Source organism: Gouania willdenowi, chromosome 17, assembly GCF_900634775.1.
Source record: "Gouania willdenowi chromosome 17, fGouWil2.1, whole genome shotgun sequence".
Classification (NCBI taxonomy): Eukaryota; Metazoa; Chordata; class Actinopteri; order Blenniiformes; family Gobiesocidae; genus Gouania; species Gouania willdenowi.
In genome coordinates, this window is record NC_041060.1 from 10,908,560 (window position 1) to 10,931,979 (window position 23,420).

At 36.5% G+C, this 23,420-nt stretch overlaps 2 protein-coding genes across 2 annotated transcripts in view; both read right to left on the reverse strand.

The window, feature by feature from the left end:
• The window catches only part of rem2 (RAS (RAD and GEM)-like GTP binding 2), a 51,223-nt gene extending 43,982 nt beyond the window's left edge, over positions 1-7,241 (reverse strand). The window contains exon 1 of the mRNA XM_028472215.1: positions 6,800-7,241. Coding sequence (XP_028328016.1) covers positions 6,800-6,811 — 12 coding nt within the window. The 5' untranslated portion in view covers positions 6,812-7,241. The remainder of the gene's footprint in view (positions 1-6,799) is intronic.
• An 8,062-nt stretch (positions 7,242-15,303) lies between these two features.
• On the reverse strand, positions 15,304-17,319 carry LOC114479598 (galanin receptor type 1). The gene is made up of 3 exons (XM_028473353.1): positions 16,913-17,319; positions 15,644-15,986; positions 15,304-15,432 (listed from the first exon to the last, which is right to left on the reverse strand). Exons 1-3 carry the CDS (start codon positions 17,317-17,319, stop codon positions 15,304-15,306), a joined length of 879 nt encoding a protein of 292 aa, XP_028329154.1.
• Positions 17,320-23,420: the final 6,101 nt, after the last annotated feature.

The following is a 23,420-nucleotide window of genomic DNA, read 5'->3' on the forward strand; positions in this document are numbered from 1 at the left end:
TGACAATAATGTACAGACATATGAATTTACCTGGATGTTTAACTATCAATCTGTATGCAAAATATCCCAATCATACATGAGTAGAAATCAAAAAGTGGAAAATAAATATAATGTGAAACATCTCCTGCCAATATACCAAACATAGGGTTAATATAGTCAACTACTGTTAAAAATATGCTTCAAATGATTCACAAAAAACACGACGTTGACCACACTAGCTGCTACTTAAACCCACATCCAGCCATTTAACACGGAAAAAAAAATGCCATGATGGAAACGTGTGATATGGTCGCAAAACATTATTTGTGAAACCTTTAATTACTACCAACTAGGGCTGGGCGATATGGCCTTTTATAAATACCGCGATATTTTTAGGCCATGTCACGATACACGATATATATCTCGATATTTTGCATTACCCTTGAATTAACACTTTGATGCACAAAATCACACCAGTATGATGATTCTATATGTCTACATTAAAACATTCTTGATCATACTGCATTAATATATGCCAATTTTAAACTTTCATGCAAAAAAGGGGATATCACAACTAAGTCAAAGTTGACATAACTGTATTTATTAAACAGTGAGTGGCTCAAACATAAAATTGTCAACAGAAAGTGCACGTTCTGTGCAAAATTGTCACAGAGACATTTCAAAACAAGACATTAGTGCAGGATGCAACTCACATGGCATTTCAAAACACAAAATTAAAGTGCACTTTTTGTACATAATGCCACTACAATATTTTAAAACAAATAGTGCCCTTTTGTGCATGTTGTCATTAAGATGACATTTCAAAAAAAATAAATAAATAAATAAATCAAAAAAAAAAAAAAAAAAAGTCCGCGAGTTTAACGGTATGGTCATTTTCAACACCGCACAGACTACAAGCTGCGATATATCGAGTATATTCGATATATCGCCCAGCCCTACTACCAACTGATTAATCACCTTCCTGTTGTGCACGGAACCCTGCACAGTCGCGCTATTGGTGACACAAAGGTAAAATGTTACCCAGTTCAACTAAAACACCAGCAGCAAAATCTGTCTTTGTACCAGCGTCTTTTTTTAGATTTGAATACAGTCATAGTAATCTGAAACACTTGTTCATCGCAACAGTACGGAAGCAGATTAGGACAAGTTCTGATTAATAAAAAAATTTTGGGCAAATCAAGAAACAAGTTGAAATGTCGAGAATAAAGTTGAAATTTCGAAAGTAAACTCAAAATACAATATTGTGATAAAAGTCAAAGGTTTGCTATTGAAGCAATTGTAGGGCCAAATCACCATATTCACCAACAAGTCCTTGAAGAAATTACAATGCTGTGTTAATGAGCTAAAAAAAAAAAAAAGGAAGTTAATAAACCAAACTTTGAAGTTTGTTGTCATGGTGAATTGGCCCTCGTCAGCTTCCGTAGGTTTGATTCATTAGCAGACCTTGGACTTTTTTCACGATATTGTATTTTGACTTCATTTGCAAAATGTCAACTTTAATCTTGTTTTTTGACTTTAATCTTGATAATTATATCTCAACATTATTCTCGAAATTTCAACTTTGATCTCAACATTTCCACTTTATTCTTGATTTGTGAAAAAAGATTTTCTCCATCAAAATTGGCCCTAATCCTCTTCCGTACAATACACGCTTTAGATGAAGCGCAGCATTCATTTTCAATCACAGGACAGATGGTCACTACACGAACCGTAACACGTAGCGAAAGATTTTGAACAGAATTATCAGTGGAATTGGACATATTGGTCACACTTTCTAGACATTGAATCACCCGTTTTCCAGTGATGCTGTCCCAAAACACGAATGAGACATTTCCATACATCAACAGACAACTCCTTGTTTTGATGACGTGAAATGGAATTCAGACTGTGTCTACTCAGAATGGATGATATGTGTCTGCATGGACACTTGTTTAAACTAGTGATTGCCAGTGCTCGTCTCAAAGAACCACCGCTATCAATATTTAAAGCGTCTTCAAGCTCCACGCTTGGTTTTATTGTGGTGTGTCAAGTCGACTATCCGCTTCAATCAGGTGGTTTTCAGAGCAAAATAACATCTAAAATGCACAGTAGAGGTCCCGACACCATTATCGCAGTATAAGGAGTAGGCAACAAACACATGGTTTGTTTGCAGTTGAACAAAAGCCTTACTACCCTAAAAGTTTCATGCATAACGCAAGATTTGTCCAATTTAAAGACTCACAATTTATCGAATTAAACCAATAGAATTAACACTTTGTTGACCAATTGAACATAACAGAAGGAGTGAGATCTAGCTAATGAAGCACAGGATTACTGAGCCATGCTGTGGAACATTTCATTACATTATTAAGGGAAAAAAAAACCAATGTATTATAAGCAGCTGTTCAGAAACAAGTTGGAAATTGTCAGAACTTGGAATGTTTAGCAGTTATTTTTGAAAACGAATTTACATAACTATATAAAAAAAAAATACAAATAACAAAACTCTTGTAAAATGTTGAAACAGATTTACAATGGTGAAAATTATGTGTTTATGCATTTGTAAAAGCCTCGTAGCAATTTGTAAATTAGCTTTTAAGGAATTCTTAAAAGTTGTGAAAGTTTGTAAATTTGTTTATGCATTTGTAAAAGTATTTTTCACTTCTCAGCCACCGTAGGATGGATTGCTTGTGATATATAACGAGCCCTGATCTTAATCTACTACAGCACCATGAGAGGATTCTCACTATAAGTCTGATGTATGGCTGTAAACAGAAATCTATGAAGTGCCTTTGCCTTTCAGGCTGAGACTGGTTGATCCGAGTCGATCAATACATCAGTGTATTTACTCCTCCGCTGCACAGAGACTTTAAAAAGCCACGAGCCATGAAGCTTCAGCACTAGCATTCATCAGCTTAGTTATTTTTGCTTTGATGCAATAAAAATGTAAATAAGCAACAAACTAAGGCAGTGTTTGAAATGGCACTCTCAGTATTATACGCTACAAACTCAATGAGTATATACTGTCTACTATATATCGGTAATATAAGTATGATTATGATGATGACCGTTCCCACTGAAGAATACTTCCAATTTTCCAAAAATGCATTTCGAACCTACAACGACAAAGACCTGAAGCACGCTGAGGCTAAATATCTCTGTTGATTCGCCACCTTTGAAAGTTCTGAAAACATTTTAAGTGAGAAATTGACCAAGTAGAATATCAACATGTGCTCATTTGATCCATAAACTCACGTATAATACACATTTCATTCCAACACTTCGGAGATTTTCGGAGTCCCTCCATTGTGCTACCGACAAAACTTTCGGTTAACTTCAAAACAAGAGCCCTATTTACAGAAGCGTTAAAAACTTATGGAAGACAAGAAGAGATGCTTTTGTTTTGAAAAGGGGACGTTTGACTTTTAGCTTGAAGCCGGTCCCAAGACGATTTTACATTCCGCTCAAAATGCATCATGGGGCGGTTGAGTATGAGTAGTGTGCCCACCGTGGATACTTCAAAAATGACCCAATATAGTATACATCTCACCCATCTATTCATACAATCTAATGTGACATCAAACTTAGTATGAGTAGTTGGTAGTGCTGTACAATATGGAGACATTTTTATATCACGATATAGGTAAATTTCATGACAACGATATATATCCCGATATAGTATTTCTTCCTTAAAATCACAAGAAATTAATGGAAATTTGCCATTCATTATATATTTTATTTAACATAAAAATTAACTAAAAAAAATACCCCAAAGTAAATAGTGCCTCATTAAGAATTAAGAAGGAATATTCGCAACTTTTACATGTACTGTTATCAGATGTGTTCTGATTTGTAAATGTGTATGTGGAAATGCTACCAAAGGGCCGCAAAAACCAACAACAATGGCCACTGCTATCAGTTTAAACCATACCTGTAGTGAATTTTACTTGCAAGATCGTAGATGTTTCTTCTAGAGCAGCAGGAGATAAATTAACACTTCCATTTGTGAGACATGTTTGCAGCTTTTTTGCTTGGAAATAGGGCTGCAAGGTTTATCGATATCAAATCGCAATCGAGGTATTAACTACTGCAATAACGTAACCTCGAGAGGCTGAGGTTTTTTTCTTCTGTCTCTGACATTGAGTGACGTGAACCAATCAGAATGATGAAGCCTTGCCATCTCAGGTTCAGCTGGAACAAATAAAAGGTCCAAATATTTTCAAACGTAGATTAATGTGTTTTGTTCTAATTCTAGGCAATTTGAGCAAAAATATATTGTTTGACAGTCTACAAGAAACATGACTTCCTTCAATCATCATTTTAGCAGTTTATGCATTTATATGTATCAAATATAAAATTGCATCGCAATCGCAATATTGGTCCAAAAAATCTCAATTAGGTTTTTAGTCAAAATCGTGCAGCGCTACTTGGAAGAGTCAAATTGGCTGTAGTGACACAGTTTGTAACCAGACTAATTGATGATTCTGGTCTCTACAATCTGTGACTAGATTAGCCTGCTTCATGATGTTTTAACAACAAATTGGGACACATTAAATTTGTGATATAAACAATAGATGGGTTATATGTACAGTAGACGTTTGTATATCTTTTAAAGTTTAAAGTAATCAGGTTCGAACAAGGTTTGGATTAGCTCAGATCAGCTGGGAGACACACTGGTTCCATCCCCTATAGTGGACTGTTATTGTGCCTCCTTCTACAAACGGTCTCAGCTGGATCCTATAGCACAGGTTGAAGGTCGGAGGCCTGGCCTGACTTCAACCCTGTGTGTGTATAAACTAATGTGATAGGCTCTATACCCAGAATCACCATCCCACACATGGGTTTGCTCAAACACGAAGGATTACCCCCCTAACAAGTAGCTCAATTAGGTTAACTGAATGAGCTGATAATAAATTAAGCACGCCTGTGTAGAGTGCGGCACCATGACTGTGACGAGCATGGCTCCAGGCTGAGCTGGTGTGTCAGGGGTTAAAAAGTCTTTCTCTCCCCAAGCAGTGTGTGAGAAAACTGGGCCAAACAACACAGCACCATGTAAAATTCATAGCATAGGAATAGCATCATCCTGGTACAACATTTAGTCTTATCTAATAGGCCATACTATGATGTTTATAATAGGAACGTCAGTTGAATAACTTATGTGTACTACTAGTACTCGCATGCATATATTGTAGCCATGTATGGACATCCCTAATTGATACGGGACCGATTCAATTCACAATTCAATTTTGATTTTCCATTCAATTCAGAATATTTCAGACATTTCAGACAATTTTACTTCAATATAGAAGATATTTCTCAGAGATCTAATGCTGGAAATATAGTATGAAGTAACTTTATTTGGATGCAGTGTTACAAATATTCATGTATACATTAAGAAGAATTGAGCCCATAGCACTACTGCATTACACACTAGGGCTGGGCATTGCCATGAACCTGATGATACGATACAATTCACGATTTGCATGTCACAATACGATATATCCAGATCTGTGTCCATACGATATATGCTGATCTATTTCCCAATACTGAACTATACAATATATCACAATATCTATAATTACAAATTTCACCTTTACAAGTACAAAGTGGTTTGAAATACAATTTTATATATTTTTTTTATTAATTTGCGAGAACAAATAAATGGTAACTAACTGTAATTAAAGTACCAATATCAAAAACAAGTGATGCATGTTCATCAAACTGTTAAATTACATTTTGTTTAACTTTTGTTTCTACAACAGATTCTGATTCTGTGAAGTTCTTTCTGAGTAACCACATACATCTATAAAAGTTTCCAGTATGTTTTATGAAAATAAAGTGCAATCAAATTCCAAGCTCAAATGTTTTGAGGAGTGAGGTAGTTCATGTGCTATGCATATGTTACCGCAATTAAATGTTTTTTCCGTTAAAAAAACATGATTCAAAAAAATCAATTTGGACATTTTTTGGATCAAGACGATAACCACATAGTAAAATATTGCAATATACATATATATATATATATATATATATATATATATATATATATATATATATATATATATATGTATCGATTATATGTATATGTATTGATTTTTTTCTTCCAACCTTATTACACACGGTGGAAAAGATGTATTCATTTACTGATTAAAGGATTTTATGAATTGATATTCAAATCAATGAATTATTTGTATGGATGAGTCCAATATTTTACTCATTTTAGTTCACAGACCAAATACAGAGCAGTTTGATCTCAAACGGGCCACAGATTTTTGAACATTATTGTGCCATAATTTGCATTTCTACATATACATAAAATACAAAAGATAGATAGATAGATAGATAGATAGATAGATAGATAGATAGATAGAATAGACCTTTATTGATCCCCATTCCATGTTGCAGCAACACCAATAATATTCTAGCAGTAAGTGATAAATACCAGTCCCAACAGGATCTTCACTTTAAATTTCTTAGATTTTGTGACCATTTTCTATTTAATTAATGGAAAAAACATGTCATAATTTTCAGGAAAATTGAAGGATTTTGTAAAAATGTGGAGTTCTTTCTTTCCAACAGTTTAACATTATAAATGACTGCAATCATGCAATATAAGCACCAGGTGTGTTGAGTTTCATTTACACAATGATTCATGTTTTTTTTATGTATTTTAAAGTGAAACTGTGATCTAGTTCCAAAAAATAATACATTCCATTTCCCACAAAGGCAGACTTGATTAGACTGGCTGATCAACACAAAGCGTGTAGATCTGGTGTGTGTGTGTGTGTGTGTGTGTGTGTGTGTGTGTGTAGTGGTTTACCTGGTCAGCCATGGTGATCAATGACTCGTCTCTTCACAGATCAGGTGCCGTGTGTGTGTGTACGTGTGTATGCGTGTGTGTGCGTGTGTGTGAGTGTGTGTGTGTGTGTGCGCGCGTGCTTCAGGTCATCTGTGCTGGCTGCAGACCCGAGTACCCCTCGTGCAGACCCGGCATCACACACACGCACGCACGCACGCGCACTCACAACGGCGACACAAAAGAGACACGCGCCGACTCGTCTGACATGATGCTATCCGTTTCCACTCCGGGGCGTAAAAATCCTCCGGTACCGGCTGGAGATGAGCGGGGATGGGAGGAGGAGGAGGAGGAGGAGGTGTTTGGACCATTAGAGGAGAGTTGTTTAGAGAAAGAAGAGCAGCAGAACACACCTCTCCATAGTGAGCTTCCCTCAAATACCTGCAACTCTCTCTCTCTCTCTCTCTCTCTCTCTCGCTCTCTCTCTCTCTCGCTCTCTCTCTCTCTCTCTCTCCCTCCCTCTCTCTCTCTCTGTCTCTCTCTCTATCCACACCTTATCACGTGCGTGGAATCACCAGACTTGCACGAACCGGGAAATCCACCATTGACCATCACCATTGAATATATGGATATAGGAATATATAGCTTTGTGGTTCAGAGGAATGACCGCTAGGAGGCGCCATTGTAGTTGGACACTGCTTATGTTTTATGACAGGGGGTGCAGATATATATATATATATATATATATATATATATATACATACATATATACATATATATGCATATATATATATATATATATATACATACATATATATGCATACATATATATACATACATATATACATACATATATATATAAATACACATATACATACATATATATATACATATACAGTATATACATATATATATATATATATATTGTTTATTGCGGGGGTTACGTTCTAAAAATACCCCACATTAGGTGAAATCCGGCGAAGTAGTCAGCTGTATTTTTTACTATTATCGTACACGGTTTAAGGCTGTAAAACCCCTCACCACACACTTTATACACATTTCTCAGACAAGAATGAACATTTCTCTCTTGTTTAAACACTCTCAAAGTTCAAATCTTCATAGATTTTAAAACATAAACCAGTTTTCAAACAAACAGCACATCAGAGTCAAACTACTAGCGATCAGACATTGATGCCGAACGCATTCAGAGCCTTTGTTGATGATAAACCCATTCAACCATGGAGTAGAAGCTGTGTGTGACCACCTGGAGCTGTATGACACCGCCTTTATAACCAGGACTGGACTAGGAAGGATTTGGCGTGAAAGGTGGTAGTAGCAGGTAAAAGTTCTCTCTGTAGCACTGAGCTAGGATAGCATTAGCTGCTAATCACACCGGCTTTTTTCACTGGTGGTTTATGTTTATGAGTGGAGAAAAAGGAGCACAGCTCCTCGTTTCAGCAGGTAGTGAAACTCCCCCAGTTGGATGTGTTGGTGGTGGGTGAACGCAGCATTAGCCAATCAGGACGCAGAACACAATGCGCGTTCATGAACTTTGAACTTTACACACGGTGGTAAGTATAAGTTAAAATGTGTGCCCAGGTTTTCATCGACCACCCAGTTGTTTATATTATGATGCACTGACTGAAATGTTTATTTTTCATATGAAAATGAAAAGTTCCAGTTTTCACAAAACAAGTTCATTCTGCTTGTTAAGCAGCACTGATGTGTGTCCATGTTTACAGAGAAGTTGATATTACTATCACTAAAATCACTATTTTCTGCTTTCATTTTGTTTTTAATGATTTAAAGTTAATTTGCACAAGATGGGTTTTATTTTTTTATATAAACAAAAATTGTTGGTTTTTAAAAGTTCTGAACATTTTAATTTCGTTACTTGGTTAAAAAAAAAAAAAAAAAAAAAAGTTTCTTACCTCTGTCAATGAGGTAAAATTTGGGGTTTTTTGCCTGTTAGCAAGATTCAATCAAAAGTACTTAAAAGTTGCAGTATGTAAGTTTTTTTTGGCATAATTTAGTCAAAAATCCATAATCATCTTTGGGCATATAATAATCCAAAGTGGTCTGAGAATATCAGCATAATGATTGTCTTGTAATCGTGCACCCCACATAAACTACTTTTTTGTCACTAGGTTTTTCTGTTAACAAACATTGACATTGAAACACATTGCACAGAAAATGTTAACCAACAATGTTGCAAACCACTTTTCAGTATAACATATTTATAACCTGCAATAGTTTTTCATGCTAAAATAGTGTATTTCATGCTTGTTGTTATGCTTGCACTACACATTCCACTTTTTACATAGCATTGCCTCTTATGAAAAGCCATTTAGTCCCAGCTTCTTCTTTCGTGTTGAAGCTATTAACCCAATCTCATCATCTGTGGCCCTTTTTGCAATGCATGTCGAAACCCCATTAGAAACATGCTGGGTTAAAGAGGCACACATTGCTGTGTTCATAGCCCATTGCCATCTGGAAGTTGACCTGACTCATAACTCTCATCCTTTACTGGAGAATGAATTCAGCACAAATAAGAGAGTTTTACTTCCTTCCTTTTTCACGGCTTGGAGAATTCCGGAGCTCACCAGCATTAGCTTCCTGCTGTCGCCGCTCTGCAGTGTGCATTTTTAATGCAGTGCATGAGTGTTCATAAATGCGTAAAAAGCCATTTATGGCCCTGACTCAAATAACTAATCCATTGAGTACTTTAAGAGATGTCATTTTGAGTTTGTTGGCTTTGTTTAAGATTTTAACTAAAGTGTTCAGTGGCATCGAATGACAGTGTCAAAGGGTTTCATGTGTGCAAATCAGTACTATCATTAGCTATTTTAAAACGCTGATGGTTATAACTCCATCCATCCATCCATCCATCTTCTCCCGCTTAGTCGTTTCCGGGTCGCGGGGGCAGCATCCTCAGTAGGGAGGCCCAGACTTCCCTCTCCCCGGCCACCTCCTCCAGCTCTTCCGGGGGGACCCCGAGACGTTCCCAGGCCAGCCGAGAGACATCGTCTCTCCAGCGTGTCCTGGGTCTTCCCCGGGTTATAACTGCTTCACATAATTTGGCTGGCTACAAAAATATTCTGCAACTGATGATTTTAGTGCATCAATAATTGCAATAATTTAGTTATTAATTTGAATGTTTTTTTGTTTTTTTTTTTTTACATTTTTAGCTATTTGTGTCACATATAATAGAAAAAATAATTCATAAACAAGAAAAAATTGCATTGCCTGTGCAGGGCAAGATTCACACCAAGCTCTCCTTGATGATCGCTCGAAGGAAGGTAGAATCAGGCTGTGATCAGATCACACATGAGCTACAGCTGCACATAGAAGTGTCAGAATGTAGCTGTAGGATTAAAGTTTTAACAGCAGTTTTTTTCATGAGCAGCAACTATGATACGAGCAGACCTAATCAAGCACTCTCAGGCTTGCAAAAGCAGCCCTGTTTGCATAAAACCTTAAATTACATTAAAAGTACGAGAGTTAGCATTTTACAAGTTAGATATTATCATTGTCACTAAGCAGCAGAACATTTTCATCTTTGAATGCAGCATAACAAAAAGTGTCACATTTAAAATGAATGCTTTGCATTCCCACAATATTTTTTATTTTTTTGCAGATTTCAATCAAAATTGAAACTTTAAACACTTTTCATGTGGAAAAGAAGTTTAAATAAATTGTTACTTAACGCGTGACGCTAACACTTACTGGTGAAACATTAAAAACAAAGCCAAAAAATAAAGCACTGTCCATTCCATCCCATAATTCCATATCTATATCCTGAATCCATGCGTTATTATACTCTTTCCTCAACTTCATAAGTGCAGCTAATTCATAAACGCTTGTGAGCTCTTGGTTGTGTCTCTGTTACAGCGAGCCGTGAGTAATAATCAGCATTGGCTCTGTGGGCCCACTGAGCATAACTTAGATTTTAAGCTTTCGCTGCTACGCAGACATAATTAAGTCTCATCAGGACATCAGAGCTGGGAGGCTCACTCGCTCCACATGAGGGTATCACAGTGCAGTAAAATGACAAGATAAGTGGCTTTATTAGCAAACTAAATGACATCAACAAAAAAACAACTGCTCCATGTGGATGGAAACATAAGAGTCTGTCGCTCTGATGTTGAAGCGTGCAGTCTGTGAGGTGTCGGAAGGTCAAGTGGGAACGAAGGATTTATGACTGGCAATAGGAGGGAAGCGGCAAGGTCAAAGATAATTATATGCATTACTTATCTGGACATGTCTGACGTTAATAAATGCTGAGGCGGCTGCACTTACTTGGAAATAGTCACTGATCACTATTATTATTATTGCATTATTTGAAAATTGCTTGATTGCTTGCATTTCTTTTGTGTATATTATTTAAGAAAAGTCATTTAAATGTAATGATTTATGTTGGACACATAAGCATTTATGCTTCTGTCCATTTCAGTCTTGTTACATATTTTGACATTGTGATTTATAATCAAAGATTTTTGTGAGACTGAAACAAATAAACTGAATTGAACTGAATTGTGTGCTTGTCAAGCAGCAGAATTGTTCTATTTTTTACAATACAACCAACATAACATATTTAAGAAATGCATAATAAATATATTTATTATAAATAATATAAATGTTAGTTTTAGATGTCATAATGAAATATCAAACATGAGACTAAGTTACTCGTGTACACGTTTAAGCATAGCATCAATCTTAAACAATAACCAAGCAAACAATTTAAATATTGGTGTCATTACAAGTATGTCAGTAAAAAAAAAAAAGTCTTTACCTTCCTTTGAAATCTCAGGATTAGGAGCAAAGTATTGAAAATAAAAGAGTGACCACAGAAAGTAAAGACAAAACTACAGTTCAATAAAGCTGTTGTTAATACCTTCCTTTGCAATTTAGCAAAACAAAAATATACTACCAAATGAAAAGAAAAGATAAAATATGTTAAACTTTTTCCAGTAAATTTACTTTGATCTCCTGACATGTCTTTCTCAGAGGCATCTGCTGATTGCTTTGTTGTGTCCTTTCAAAGTAAATTTCCTGACAAAAGTTGTTTGAATAAATGAAACCTTAACAAATAATAATAATTTTAAAAAAAAGAAGACAAATTAATTTGCTGGATTTAATATGAAAGGAAAAGATTGTTGAGGTGAAATTCAAGCATCTTCCAGTTTTATTGAGTTTCTTGATCACGTTATCAGGCTAAAGGCGATTTTATTCAAATAACAAAAGACATCAAACCTGTTTGACTGTTTTGACTCTGATTTTGTAAAAATGTATGACTGTGTGTCCCGTGGGGAGGGGGAGGGGGAGGGGGAAGGGATGTGGGGGTGTTCTGTGTTTTCAGAGAGGGGTGGGAAGAAGGGTGGAATCATGATTTTGTGTTTAGTTTCTGTGTTGTTGTTAAAAAGTTTATTACAAAAAAGAAAAAAAAGCATTACTGGACAAAGATATTAGTTGTCTTGGATGCAACTAAAGATGGGCGATATTACCGGCCCAATGATATTATTTGCTGATATTTGCCAAAAAATATAATATCGGTTAACAATGATATCAGGTTTTTTGCCAAGATTTTTTTTTCTAAAGTTTTAGTTTTTTCATCTCTCTCATGTCCACATTTGTTGTCTTATATTGACACTACATATAGTGCAATATTTTCTGATTACATATACTGTATGTGTTTCTTGCAAATTATTGATAAAAAAAAAGAAAAAATAACATAAAACAAAACTATATTTGCTGTTGTTTGAGACAATATTTTAAAATTAATATTACACTTTTCCCATTACTAAATTGGAAGGTTTTTTTTTTTATTTGTTACAGATGATGTTTTTTTCGTGGAATATTATTGGCTTAATCGTATACACAGTATGAATCAATATCGGCTACATTGGACAATGTCAAACTTTGGAAATCAGCAAAAAGCTAATTTTGAACAATCTTAGATCCAAGTTAAAACATTCCCAACTTCAAATGATTTTATTTTTTTAATCCAAAGAACAAATTATTTAACAAAAAGCGTCAGAGCAATGTGATAACATTATTAAACTGACTCTGGAAGCAGATGGACCCCAATCTTCTGTATTTTTATTGTAATAAATAAATGCAATAAAGGGGGTAATAAATACTTTTTAGTGTTCAAATGCATTTCAAAATGATTTCTCTCTAAATCACATTTGTTTCCCAAGGTCACTTAGATTATTTTGTGATTATTGTTATTATGCAATGACATGATAAAGGGCCCCACAGAAATAGGTTGGTAATGGAGTTACATTTCCAAGGTCACAGTGAGGCAATTAAATGAATTCTATTCAAGGATGACTTTAGAATTGCAGCAACTGGAAAAATATCTACATCTATTTCCTTTTATTTATTTTATTCATTTGGTAGCATATTCTGCATTAGTCAGTGAGCGCTCGCTGATTTAAAACACAGGTTTGAGTGACATTTGAGACACATCTGTTAACATTCAGTAAACCCTTTTGTCCCAGCTGGGGCCACAAAAATTGTTTGTTTTGATTGTTTGATCAAAGGGCCACATTATTTATCATTCATGTCAGCATTTAGAATAATGACCATTTCTGAGCATTAATACAGTAAAGAACAAAGACTTTTCATATAGTAATGTGTGTTTTTCTGTCATTCTCTCCATGTTTGTTGTTGTCTTGCTTGTAATGATTGCATGTTGTGTATTCTTGTTGTCCTTTTGTGTATTTTTCCTGTAAAATGTATTTTTTTGAGTTATATTGTGTATTTATGTTGTCATTTTGTAATTTTTGTGTATTTCTACTGTTTCCATATTTCTATTTTTTTCTATTTCTTCCTATAAAAAAGAGGGAGTATTTTCTTCCCACTGTCGCTAAATGCTTGTTCATGTGGGTCTTGTTGGGTTCTTTCTTTCTTACTATGGACTCTATATTTTGTTAAGCGCTTTTAGATGACTTTGTTGGCAATTCCACTATATAAATAAAGTCAAATTGAATTGAAAAAATTGAAATTTTGTGTATTTTTTTAGTCATTTTTACTTATTTTTGTGTTATTTTGAGTCATTTTGTGTATTACGGTTGTCAATTTGTTCATATTTGTAGTAGTTTTGTGTGTTTTTGGAGTATTTTCTGTGTTTTTCTTGTCTTTTACTGTATTTTTCTGCTATGTTGCAATTTTTGGTATTTTTAAATGTATTCTTGCTTTTCTTTTGTCTATTTTTCTGTCATTTTGTATATTTACTTTGGGGGCAGCATAAAATTAGACCGAGGTCAGCATGTGGCTGCCAGTTGTCCATGTCTACCTTAGTGGCTTTGTAGTAAATAATAAATTTTAAAAAAAAAATTGGTGTATCTTAGCGACACTGGCTCTGTGATGGTGGGTAATGTGCGTGTAGTGTTTTATGGCATAATACGTCCCGTTTATGATGCGCTGTCATTTACCTAAAAGCTTCACAAGCTGTTGCCATGAGTCATTTATTTACAAAAGCAGGGGATACAGCTGTGGGCTCTTGATACAAAACAAACAGCGCATTAGATATTAGGGATGTGCAAAGTTATTTTGTCATGCAAATATGAAGTTTAGCTCCCCCCAGTGGTCAAACGTTTTCATTACAGTTTTCCAAAATTCATTCGTAAAAATACAATTCTTAATATAATGTACATATTATACAAATATTTTAAGTGCCATAAAACAGTGTATATTACTGTTAGTTTCATATCACAGATGTTAGTTCTGCCTCAGGTGTGTAGTATAAGTTTTCAGTGAAATGTAACTTCTGAGATTTTAGGTTGGTTCTTCTTCTGTTGCGCAATTCTTCTTCACAATCTAAATGGTGAAGCGACACTGCGCACAGCAGCTCATGTACGGTACTGCAGCAAAAATGAAGCAGAAAGTGGCCGTCGGCCTGATTTTATCATGGATTTACAATATTAAACAACACGTCGACGCACATTTTTGTAGTGAACATTAGGGCTGCACGATTATGGCCAAAAATATAATCGTGATTATTGGGATTGATATTGTAATCATGATTATGGATCACAATTAATCATCATTTCTGTATTTTTAATGAATTACTTTTTAAAAAAACACGTGAACAGTTTAGAGCGCAAAATAAAAGTTTTAAACAAGAATCATGATAAATACTAAAAAGAAAGAATACAAATTTACCCAAGAATAATATCACGTGTTTGCCCCCTGGTGGTTGGCTGACTACCGGGGTAGGATATCCAGCAGAGCCTGCATTTTTAAAGTAAAAATCACCTATGATTTGGTTAATTTAATCATGGCCGCCAAAATTGTAATCGCAATTAAAAATGTATTGATTGTGCAGCCCGAGTCAACATTATCAATTATGTTACTAATCATTTTGGCATTATTGTATATATTACACATACTGTGGTTGGTGCAAATCTCAAGACGTTTCTCAAGATTCTCAAACTCCGCCTATGCCTCTTGGGTTTATGAGTGCAAACAACTGTGTGGATTTTATTGAGTGAGTCTGTGTGTCAGACTTGTGTGGGTGAGGGTTAGCGAGCGTGCGGGAAGATGAGGAGGATCAGGAGGAGACGGAGAGATACGCCAAACCTTCCCGGGTTTTTTCTTCCTTGTGTGCTCTCGAATGGACGGAGATAAAAGTGCTTGGAGCTGGCGTACGGCTGGACGGGACAGCAGGAAATACAGAGGTGGGTTCCAACATGGTGCCAAGCACACTAGCAGAATGGCCACCAGAGACGCCACCTCCCAGAATATGGACACTGTAATCGGTGCTTCCACTGTAGGCTGCGGTGAGGTGGGTAAATATAACAAAGAGGAAGCAGAAGAAAGCTCACGTACAAATCCATGGACAGGAAACGCCACTGAGCTAACGTGAGAGGACAAGACATTGACGAACTCAAGTGCGTAGTAGGGCAGCCAACTAATAGCAAAGAGCACGGTCGAAGCTACGAGCAGGGCGGTGGCTTTCTTGTTGCGTCTGTCACTAGCCAGCGTGCCCCCCCGGCAGTGGTGGAGGTGGGAGATGATGATACCACAGTGGACGGCTATACACAGGAGAGGGGCCACGTAATACACCAAGAAGGCAGGAACCAGGAAGTACAGCCACTCATCACGGCTGACAGTCCACGTGCAGCCGCCGTCAAAGTTGATGTAGGTGACCTTTGGTAGCGCCATCGCCAAGGAGACCAGCCAAATGGTTCCCACCGTGCACAACCTGGAGGAGAAGCACAATAACTCTGCTTCACTTTTGTACTGTAGTTAAAGCTGCTGGAGATGCAGTTTTTCATAGTGTAGGATCATAGACCAATAAATCAAAGAACATCTGCTATAAAAAAAGATGTAAAAGATTGAAATTGTTTTATTGACGTTTTCAGAAAAGTTTCGCACATTGCATTGTAGGATGTAGAGTCCTGTAAATGAATGCTTAGAAGTGTTTTTACTTCATTCTTACTGCAATTCTTGTGTTTCTTTGGCAGACAAGGAGGACAGTAATCCGCTTGACACCAATTTGGTACTGGTTTGTTGGCGATATTCCCCGTAATATCACCTAACTCCACGAGATATTCCATTTCGTCCCCAAAGTAAACCACCACTATTGTTTTGCCACAACTTTCAGTCCGTGAAAACAGCAGAAATGTGTTGAGAAGTCACTTGGGCAGAGTTTTTGGGGGAAAACACAAGAAAACACGGTTAGAGTGAAGTTGAACTTCTATGCATCCGTCTACAGGACTCCACATCCCACAATGAACAAAACTTTTCCAACAATAATAGACTGAGTGTTTCCAGTTGACCAGTCTGAGCAATTTCAACCTTTTACATGTTTTTTTTTTTTTTTGAGTTTTTGATTTATTGATGTATGATCAAGCTTTAAATGGTATGAAGTTATTTTTAAGGATACATTTCCTAATCAATTGTGTCTTATTAGTTGAACACAGTTGTGTTAGCCACTGATTAAATGATCCACCTCATGTCTGAGAAAATACAAAAGCTATAACTGTTAGTCCAGACACATATACATTACAAACAATTAGCAATAAGGCTAATTATAAGTTATTTATTGATTTGGATTGGAAGTCTCTTGCAAATTTTATTTCGCCCAAGTTATTCTAAATCACGGCCTCACCATATTCTAATACTCACATCTGCATCAAAGTAGCAGGCGGTCTCCTCGGGGGTGCAACAATTCGATACCTCAGCACTGAGAGTGCAGCCAGGCTGAAGATCTCCACCCCTACAGTGACTGACGTCATGAATCCAAGCAGGATGCAGGTTCCTCCACCAAGCTGCCAGTTCTGGAAACTGGCACTGAGCAGCACGCAGGGCAAAGTGAGCAGAGCACCCAGGTCGGCCAGGCTGAGATTGAGAAGAAGGACTGAGCTGGGTTTGGAGCGAGTGTTGGGGTTGGTCACCACCACCACCCATAGGAGGACATGTCCTCCAACACCAGCGAGAAGAGAGAGCAGGCTGAACATTGGTAATACCAAAGTGAAGGAGATGGTGGTGTTGGTGGAGACAACATTAAAGAGGAGGTTGACGATTGCCGGCATGGTTTGATGATGTAAAGATTAACCCTGGGATAGAGAACACAGGGTGAAGTGTTGCAAATAGCAAAAACTAAAATGTGACATTCATGCAAATAATGACCATGAGAAAACAAAGGGTTTTGTCTTTGTTCTCTTTTTCTGTAGTTTTGTTGTTTTCTGAGTTTTGAGCCATTTTGTGTATTATTCTGACATTTTGGGAATTTCTGCTGGCATTTTGTGTATTTTACAAGTCATTATATGCAGTTTTTGTCATTTCTTGTGTGTTATGTTTGCATTATGTTTATTGTTGTCAATCTGCAGTGCCGTTTTGTAGTTTTTTCTGTATTTTTGTTGTTTTGGGTATTTTTTCAGTTATTTTGCGCAATTGTGTTAGCATTGTGTACAGCTTTGAAGTCTTTTTGTCTGTGTTGTTGATTTTGTGTGTTTAGGTGTGGTTTTGTCTGTCTTATGTCATTTTGTGCATTTAATTAGTCTTTTTTTGTGAATTTTTGGAAACTTTTTGGGGTTTTTGTTGTTGTTTTGTGTATTTATTGTTATTTTTGGGCTTCATTTTACTTCCAACTTCTTGAATTACATTTTTGGTGGACTTGTCTTGGACACAGATTTAGACCAAGGGTCGCATGTTGCCCAGTTGCCCATATCTGCTATATCATTGGTTCCCAAACTCTGTGTTTCAGGAGGTACACAGTAACATTTGTCAGATTATTTTTTAACATTATACATTTTTTGTTCCATGCACAGACCTTTTTCTCATCCATCAGTAATATTTTGTGGCACAAAAGGTGGAGTTCAATTTCTAAAATGAGCAAAACATCAGAAATAAATGAATAAAAAAGCCTAAATTCAAAATTAATAGACGAGACACAGGAATGAGTTTAGACTAGCCTGCAGACACAAATAAATAATGTATAACATGAACTAAGGGGTACTTACGGTAAGAAATAAAGGCTAAGGGGTGCATGGGGCAATAAAGTTTGGGAAACACTGCTATAGGATTTCAAAAATGGAAATCGTGGGGGAGAAAAAAGTATTGCAATAGTAATGGTAATATATCGAGGTAATGGCATCAGTATCTGATGTAGACAACACCAGAATTTAGAGCGTAATGTTGTTTGAAAGCTAATTTTAGATATAATATTCTAAACTCGTGCCGTTTAGAGCTGACCAGTTCACTCGCTTTGACTGACATCCATGATGATTCAGACCAAAGAGTTCATCTCTCAGGAGAATTCAGCAGCAGACACTCAGGGTGACATCAGCCAGTTGAGTGCATCACGACACAAACAAGACAATTCACCTCGACTGGCACAGGAAGAGGCAGGCAGCTCGTGTGTTCCCCAGGAGACACACACACACGCAAACACACACGCCATCAGTATACACCACAAAAATGTTGTCGTATGAAATTTCACCAAATTTCTGTCTAATATTAGTCATATACAGACCAAATAGTTTTTCTTTTCCCTACTGCTTACGACTGAGAGCGCTTTTTAATCATTTTATTATTGATTTGTGATTTTTATCATTGTTTTTTTTTTTATGTTCCTTTTTATTTTTAAACTGTTTAGTGTTCTTCTTTGCACTTTTTAAATCATGTATAGCACATAACCATATTTATTTACTTATTTTATCTCATTTTTGCAACATGTTTAGGGTTATTCACTATAAAGTTTCAGACACATTTTCCTCTACGTCACTTTCACTGTTCCAAAACATCATTATTAGTAAATGATCATTATATGCTTAATCAATTGTCCCCGTCAAATTAGGAAAAGTTGTGGAATATGAAGCAAAAAAAGAGTATTATTTTTTTTAATGAAAAACATTGAATGGATTCAAATGGACCACAAGGATAATAGGAGGGTAATTTGTCATTTTCTATCAACATGCAAAATGAAATGCGTGACCTTTTTCCCCCAAGGATTTCAAGGATCAATTAAGTAACTAATTTCACTTGACACATGGCTAATCACTTAACCCACCTTGATAACTGTGTGTGTGTGTGTGTGTGTGTGTGTGTGTGTGTGTGTGTGTGTGTGTGTGTGTGTGTGTGTGTGTGTGTGTGTGTGTGCGTGTGCATGTCTAACAGTATTTACAAAGCTAAATAGTGTTACTGATTTATCAGCTTTTGTTGTCCTTGTGACTTGAAAATGCCCAGAGCTACTGTATGCTGTTGGACACATTATTACTCCCACTTTAGTAAAATTACTGTCTGCTGCAATGTGCGTGAGGCACAGATGGACAAACAAATAAAGCATTTGCTAATCCCTTTAATATTCTCTCCCTTTAGTAAAGTGCCAGACTCAAAAAAATAACTTTCCAAATTGTATCTTTGGGGGCGAGGCGGGGCTTTGTGTATTTTTAGTCACTTTACTCACAGTGTCCCAAAGGAATTAAACAGAAAAAAATGCTTTTTGAAAGTAGATGACACAATTAGTTGCTATGCACTTAAAAAAATGGAATAATGTGATACAACAGCAATAAGTGGGGACAGCTAGGAACCCAGATGGGAAGCAGAGAGACACGAACTGTGCTATCTCAGGCTAAACCAATTGTGGGTATTTTTAGACACTCTGACCTCAAGCTGAACCATTTCCGACGCAGTGAATGGCTCCAGGCTATTTTCAAAGGAGCCACTTTCACTTCTCAGGCAAAGTATGGATTTACATCATCCCAATAAGCCACATTAAAACTATTGACATTCGAATCGAGAAGCATTGATCATCTTGTTGCAGAAACACCCGTCAATAGGTGATATTTATAGGGATAATATGATACTTGAAAATCGTTACAGTTCACATTTGTATGTTGTTTTTTAAAGAGGAACTGAACCCAGAGGTTTTGACTGATGTGCTTCCAGGCTGGACATTTCAAAAAGTGCCTTGTTTATGGGTGTGGCTACTGGAGCAAAGAACAATCTATGCTTTGCTAACTAGCAACTCATTACTCACTATATTTTTCTATTCACAGTTCTCTCAATCAAACTAATTCACCACAGATTCCACAGGTGTTAGTTTTCATAGGAGTCTTGATCTTTTAAAGCTAAAGACCAAGTCAAAAACCTTGGTGTTCTGATTGACTTAGATCTGACATTCAGCAGTCAGATCAAATCTATCACAAAAACTCCCTACTACCACCTAAAGAACAGAGTGAAAGGTTTAATGACTCAGAAAGATCAGGAGAAACTGGTCCATGCTTTTATCTCCAGCAGACTGGACTATTGTAATGGTCTTCTGACAGGAATCCCCCAAAAGAGCATCAAACAGCTACAGCTGGTTCAGAACGCTGCAGCTCGGGTCTTAACCAGAACAAAGAGGTCAGAGCACATGACTCCAGTTTTAAAGTCTTTACACTGGCTCCCAGTCAGCCTCAGAATAGACTTTAAAGTTCTGCTGCTGGTGTATAAATCTGTGAATGGGTTTGATCCAGAATTTATCAGTGAGATGTTAGTCAGGTATGAACCCAGCAGGTCTCTCAGATCTATGGACACAGGTCAGATAGTGGAGCCCAGAGCTCACAGTAAACATGGTGATGCTGTGTTTAGTTGTTATGCTGCACAGAACTGGAACAAACTGCCAGCAGAGCTGAAGTCAGCATCACATGTGAACATTTTTAAATCAAAGTTAAAGGCACTTTTTTTCTCTACTGCGTATGATTGAGAGAGAGATTTTTGGTCATGTTGTTGATGTAATGTGTTTGTTGATGATTTTGAATGTTTTACTGATGATTTTAAATGGTTTTTTTTCCTGTTGTTGTTGCCAACTTTAATGTTCTTACTGATTTTAAGCTGTTGAATGTTTTCTGTTGCACTTTTTGATCATGTAAAGCACATTGAGTTGTATGAAATGTGCCATACAAATAAATTTGACTTGCCTAGCCTTGCCTAGGAGGGGCGGGGAAAACACTTATGTGATGTAAGAAGCCCCAAAACATCACAAACCACCATTTTCAGCTAATAGGAATATTTGTGTGTAATAGTCAGGTTTAAACCAAAACAGTCACTCTTACATTTCTGTAACAAAATATGACTAATTGAAACGGCTTGATTATTTGACCAAAATGTCAAGAGTTGGACAGTAGTTGAACACTACTTTATACAGTAAAAAAGTAAAGTGGCTTTGAGGTTTAGTTACTCTTTAAGTTTCAGAAATCCAGCTTTTTATCCACAGCTATTTCTGATTGGGAGTCGTCTCTTTTTGTTTACTACAAACAACACATCATCAACGTATGGAGTCTTCCCTTAAATTAATGCAGGTGTATGTCAATTAAAGATACCTGTGACATAAGTACCATAAACTATCTTTTTGAGGAGCTCATGCACATGTTCGCAATGCAATAATTTAACAATACTTTTGCAAAAGTCAAATGTATTTCCCACTGCTCATTAAGCAAATGTCTTATTGGATGGTCCTTTCTGGTTGAACCAGCTTCCAGTTTCAGTCTGGGAGACTGGTGGTACATAACTGCTGTTATAGGCTTAAGCTGATGGACTACGGACCAAGTAGTTCTCTTCATCATATCCCCATGAATTTGAATATCAATTTTGGACGCCAATGATTCTGATGTTACTTTGTCACAACTTAAGGTCAAGTAGCTGTATGCAGGTTTGACCTCTGTTTAAAAAAACTATTTTAAAACATTGGTTTACTCCAGATATGTGCATGAAAATGTTTTGGTCTCAAAGTCTGATCAATATTGTCAACCTCAAACATACGACATTTCTTAACACGGCTTGAAACAGCCACTGTTCAAGCATGAAAATATTTTTTCATTTAAGTTCATCTCTTGGACCAGAGACATTGACTCGGCAATCACTTAACTTTTACTGATGTATTCACCTGCCTGCTTTATGTTTTGTGCCAATGGAATGCTGCCAGTGTTTACTTTGCTGCATGTGTCTATACCCACCAGTAAAAAATAAACAAGAGTGTAAATATTGGAAAAAATTCTACAAGTAACAGAATAAAGTGGGTCAAAAATAATCAATAATAATAATAATAATAATAATAATAATAATCACAGTGATGGTAGGACATGAAAGAAAGTGCAGAGGTCTGACATGTGAGGCAGAGCCAAAAGGGAAACATAGACAAAGATAATATAAGATGTGTGACCCTCACTTACTGTGAACAGTGACCTGCTCCTGGGAGAGAAGCCCTTTGCTCGTCTACAGGTGATGAACTGTAAAGGATGGATGAAAAGAGAGAGGGCAGAGCACACCTGCCTTAATCAGTGCGTATCAACTCCTCCTCTTAACTCCTCATAATGTGACTCAGCACTCGTACAATGACACAGACACTTTATATCATAAAATGATTAAGTCACCTTACAGATCTTCAACAAACCCAAAGTCAAACTAATAAAAAAAAAAATTACATTATGTAAAGTCGTTTCCACAACGTGATAGATATCCTCTCAACATTATTTACACAGTATATTTACTCACTGATATTTTTAAACACATATATAAATCAATGTATGTATGGCATGTTTAGGTTACTGCATTTCTCTTTATGGTGTAGCCACAGAGAGCCATGCACTAACCTTGTGAGCACATCCTTTATGGCAATAGATATGGCTAGGCAAACAAAATCACTGTAAGAATGAATAATAAAAAAAAAATAATTGTATGCATTCGTCTACAGCAGTGGGTCTCTTTTTTGGCTCTAGTACCCACTTTTTCATGTTTCTGAATCCAAGTACCCCTTGTCTGACTACAACATTTTCTTCACAGTACTATGAAAAAACATCAGTAGAGCATATTGATGGAATTAATGAGTGATAACACATTTTAAAGAATCATCAGAAGCATTTAAAAGTCCAACAACGTAGATTATGGCATTAAAAGTCATTTACAACGTTATTCTGCCTTTGCTGAACGCTGAAGGCATGCACACTCCCGTGGCGGCCAGGGGATTTTGTTGGGGAGGGGTGAGTGGTTTGGAACAGCAACACTCAATCCACCTCTTTATATCCAGTCAAGAACGCACTGAGCGCAGAATTTGCTCGTTCATTGTTCCAGCCACTTGTTTTCTCGGTGCATCACTATAAACAACAGACTTATGAGTCTACAGAGCACCCATGATGTCCGCCATGTTGTAAAC

Coding starts and splice junctions, on each gene's coding strand:
- LOC114479598 (XM_028473353.1), bottom strand. CDS start 17,319: ATGCCGGCAATCGTCAACCTCCTCTTTAATGTTGTCTCCACCAACACC. Junction 15,987..16,912: donor CCTGCTACTTTGATGCAGAT/GTGAGTATTAGA, acceptor CTTCTCCTCCAG/GTTGTGCACGGTGGGAACCA. Junction 15,433..15,643: donor TCAATGTCTTGTCCTCTCAC/GTTAGCTCAGTG, acceptor TGTCCCGTCCAG/CCGTACGCCAGCTCCAAGCA.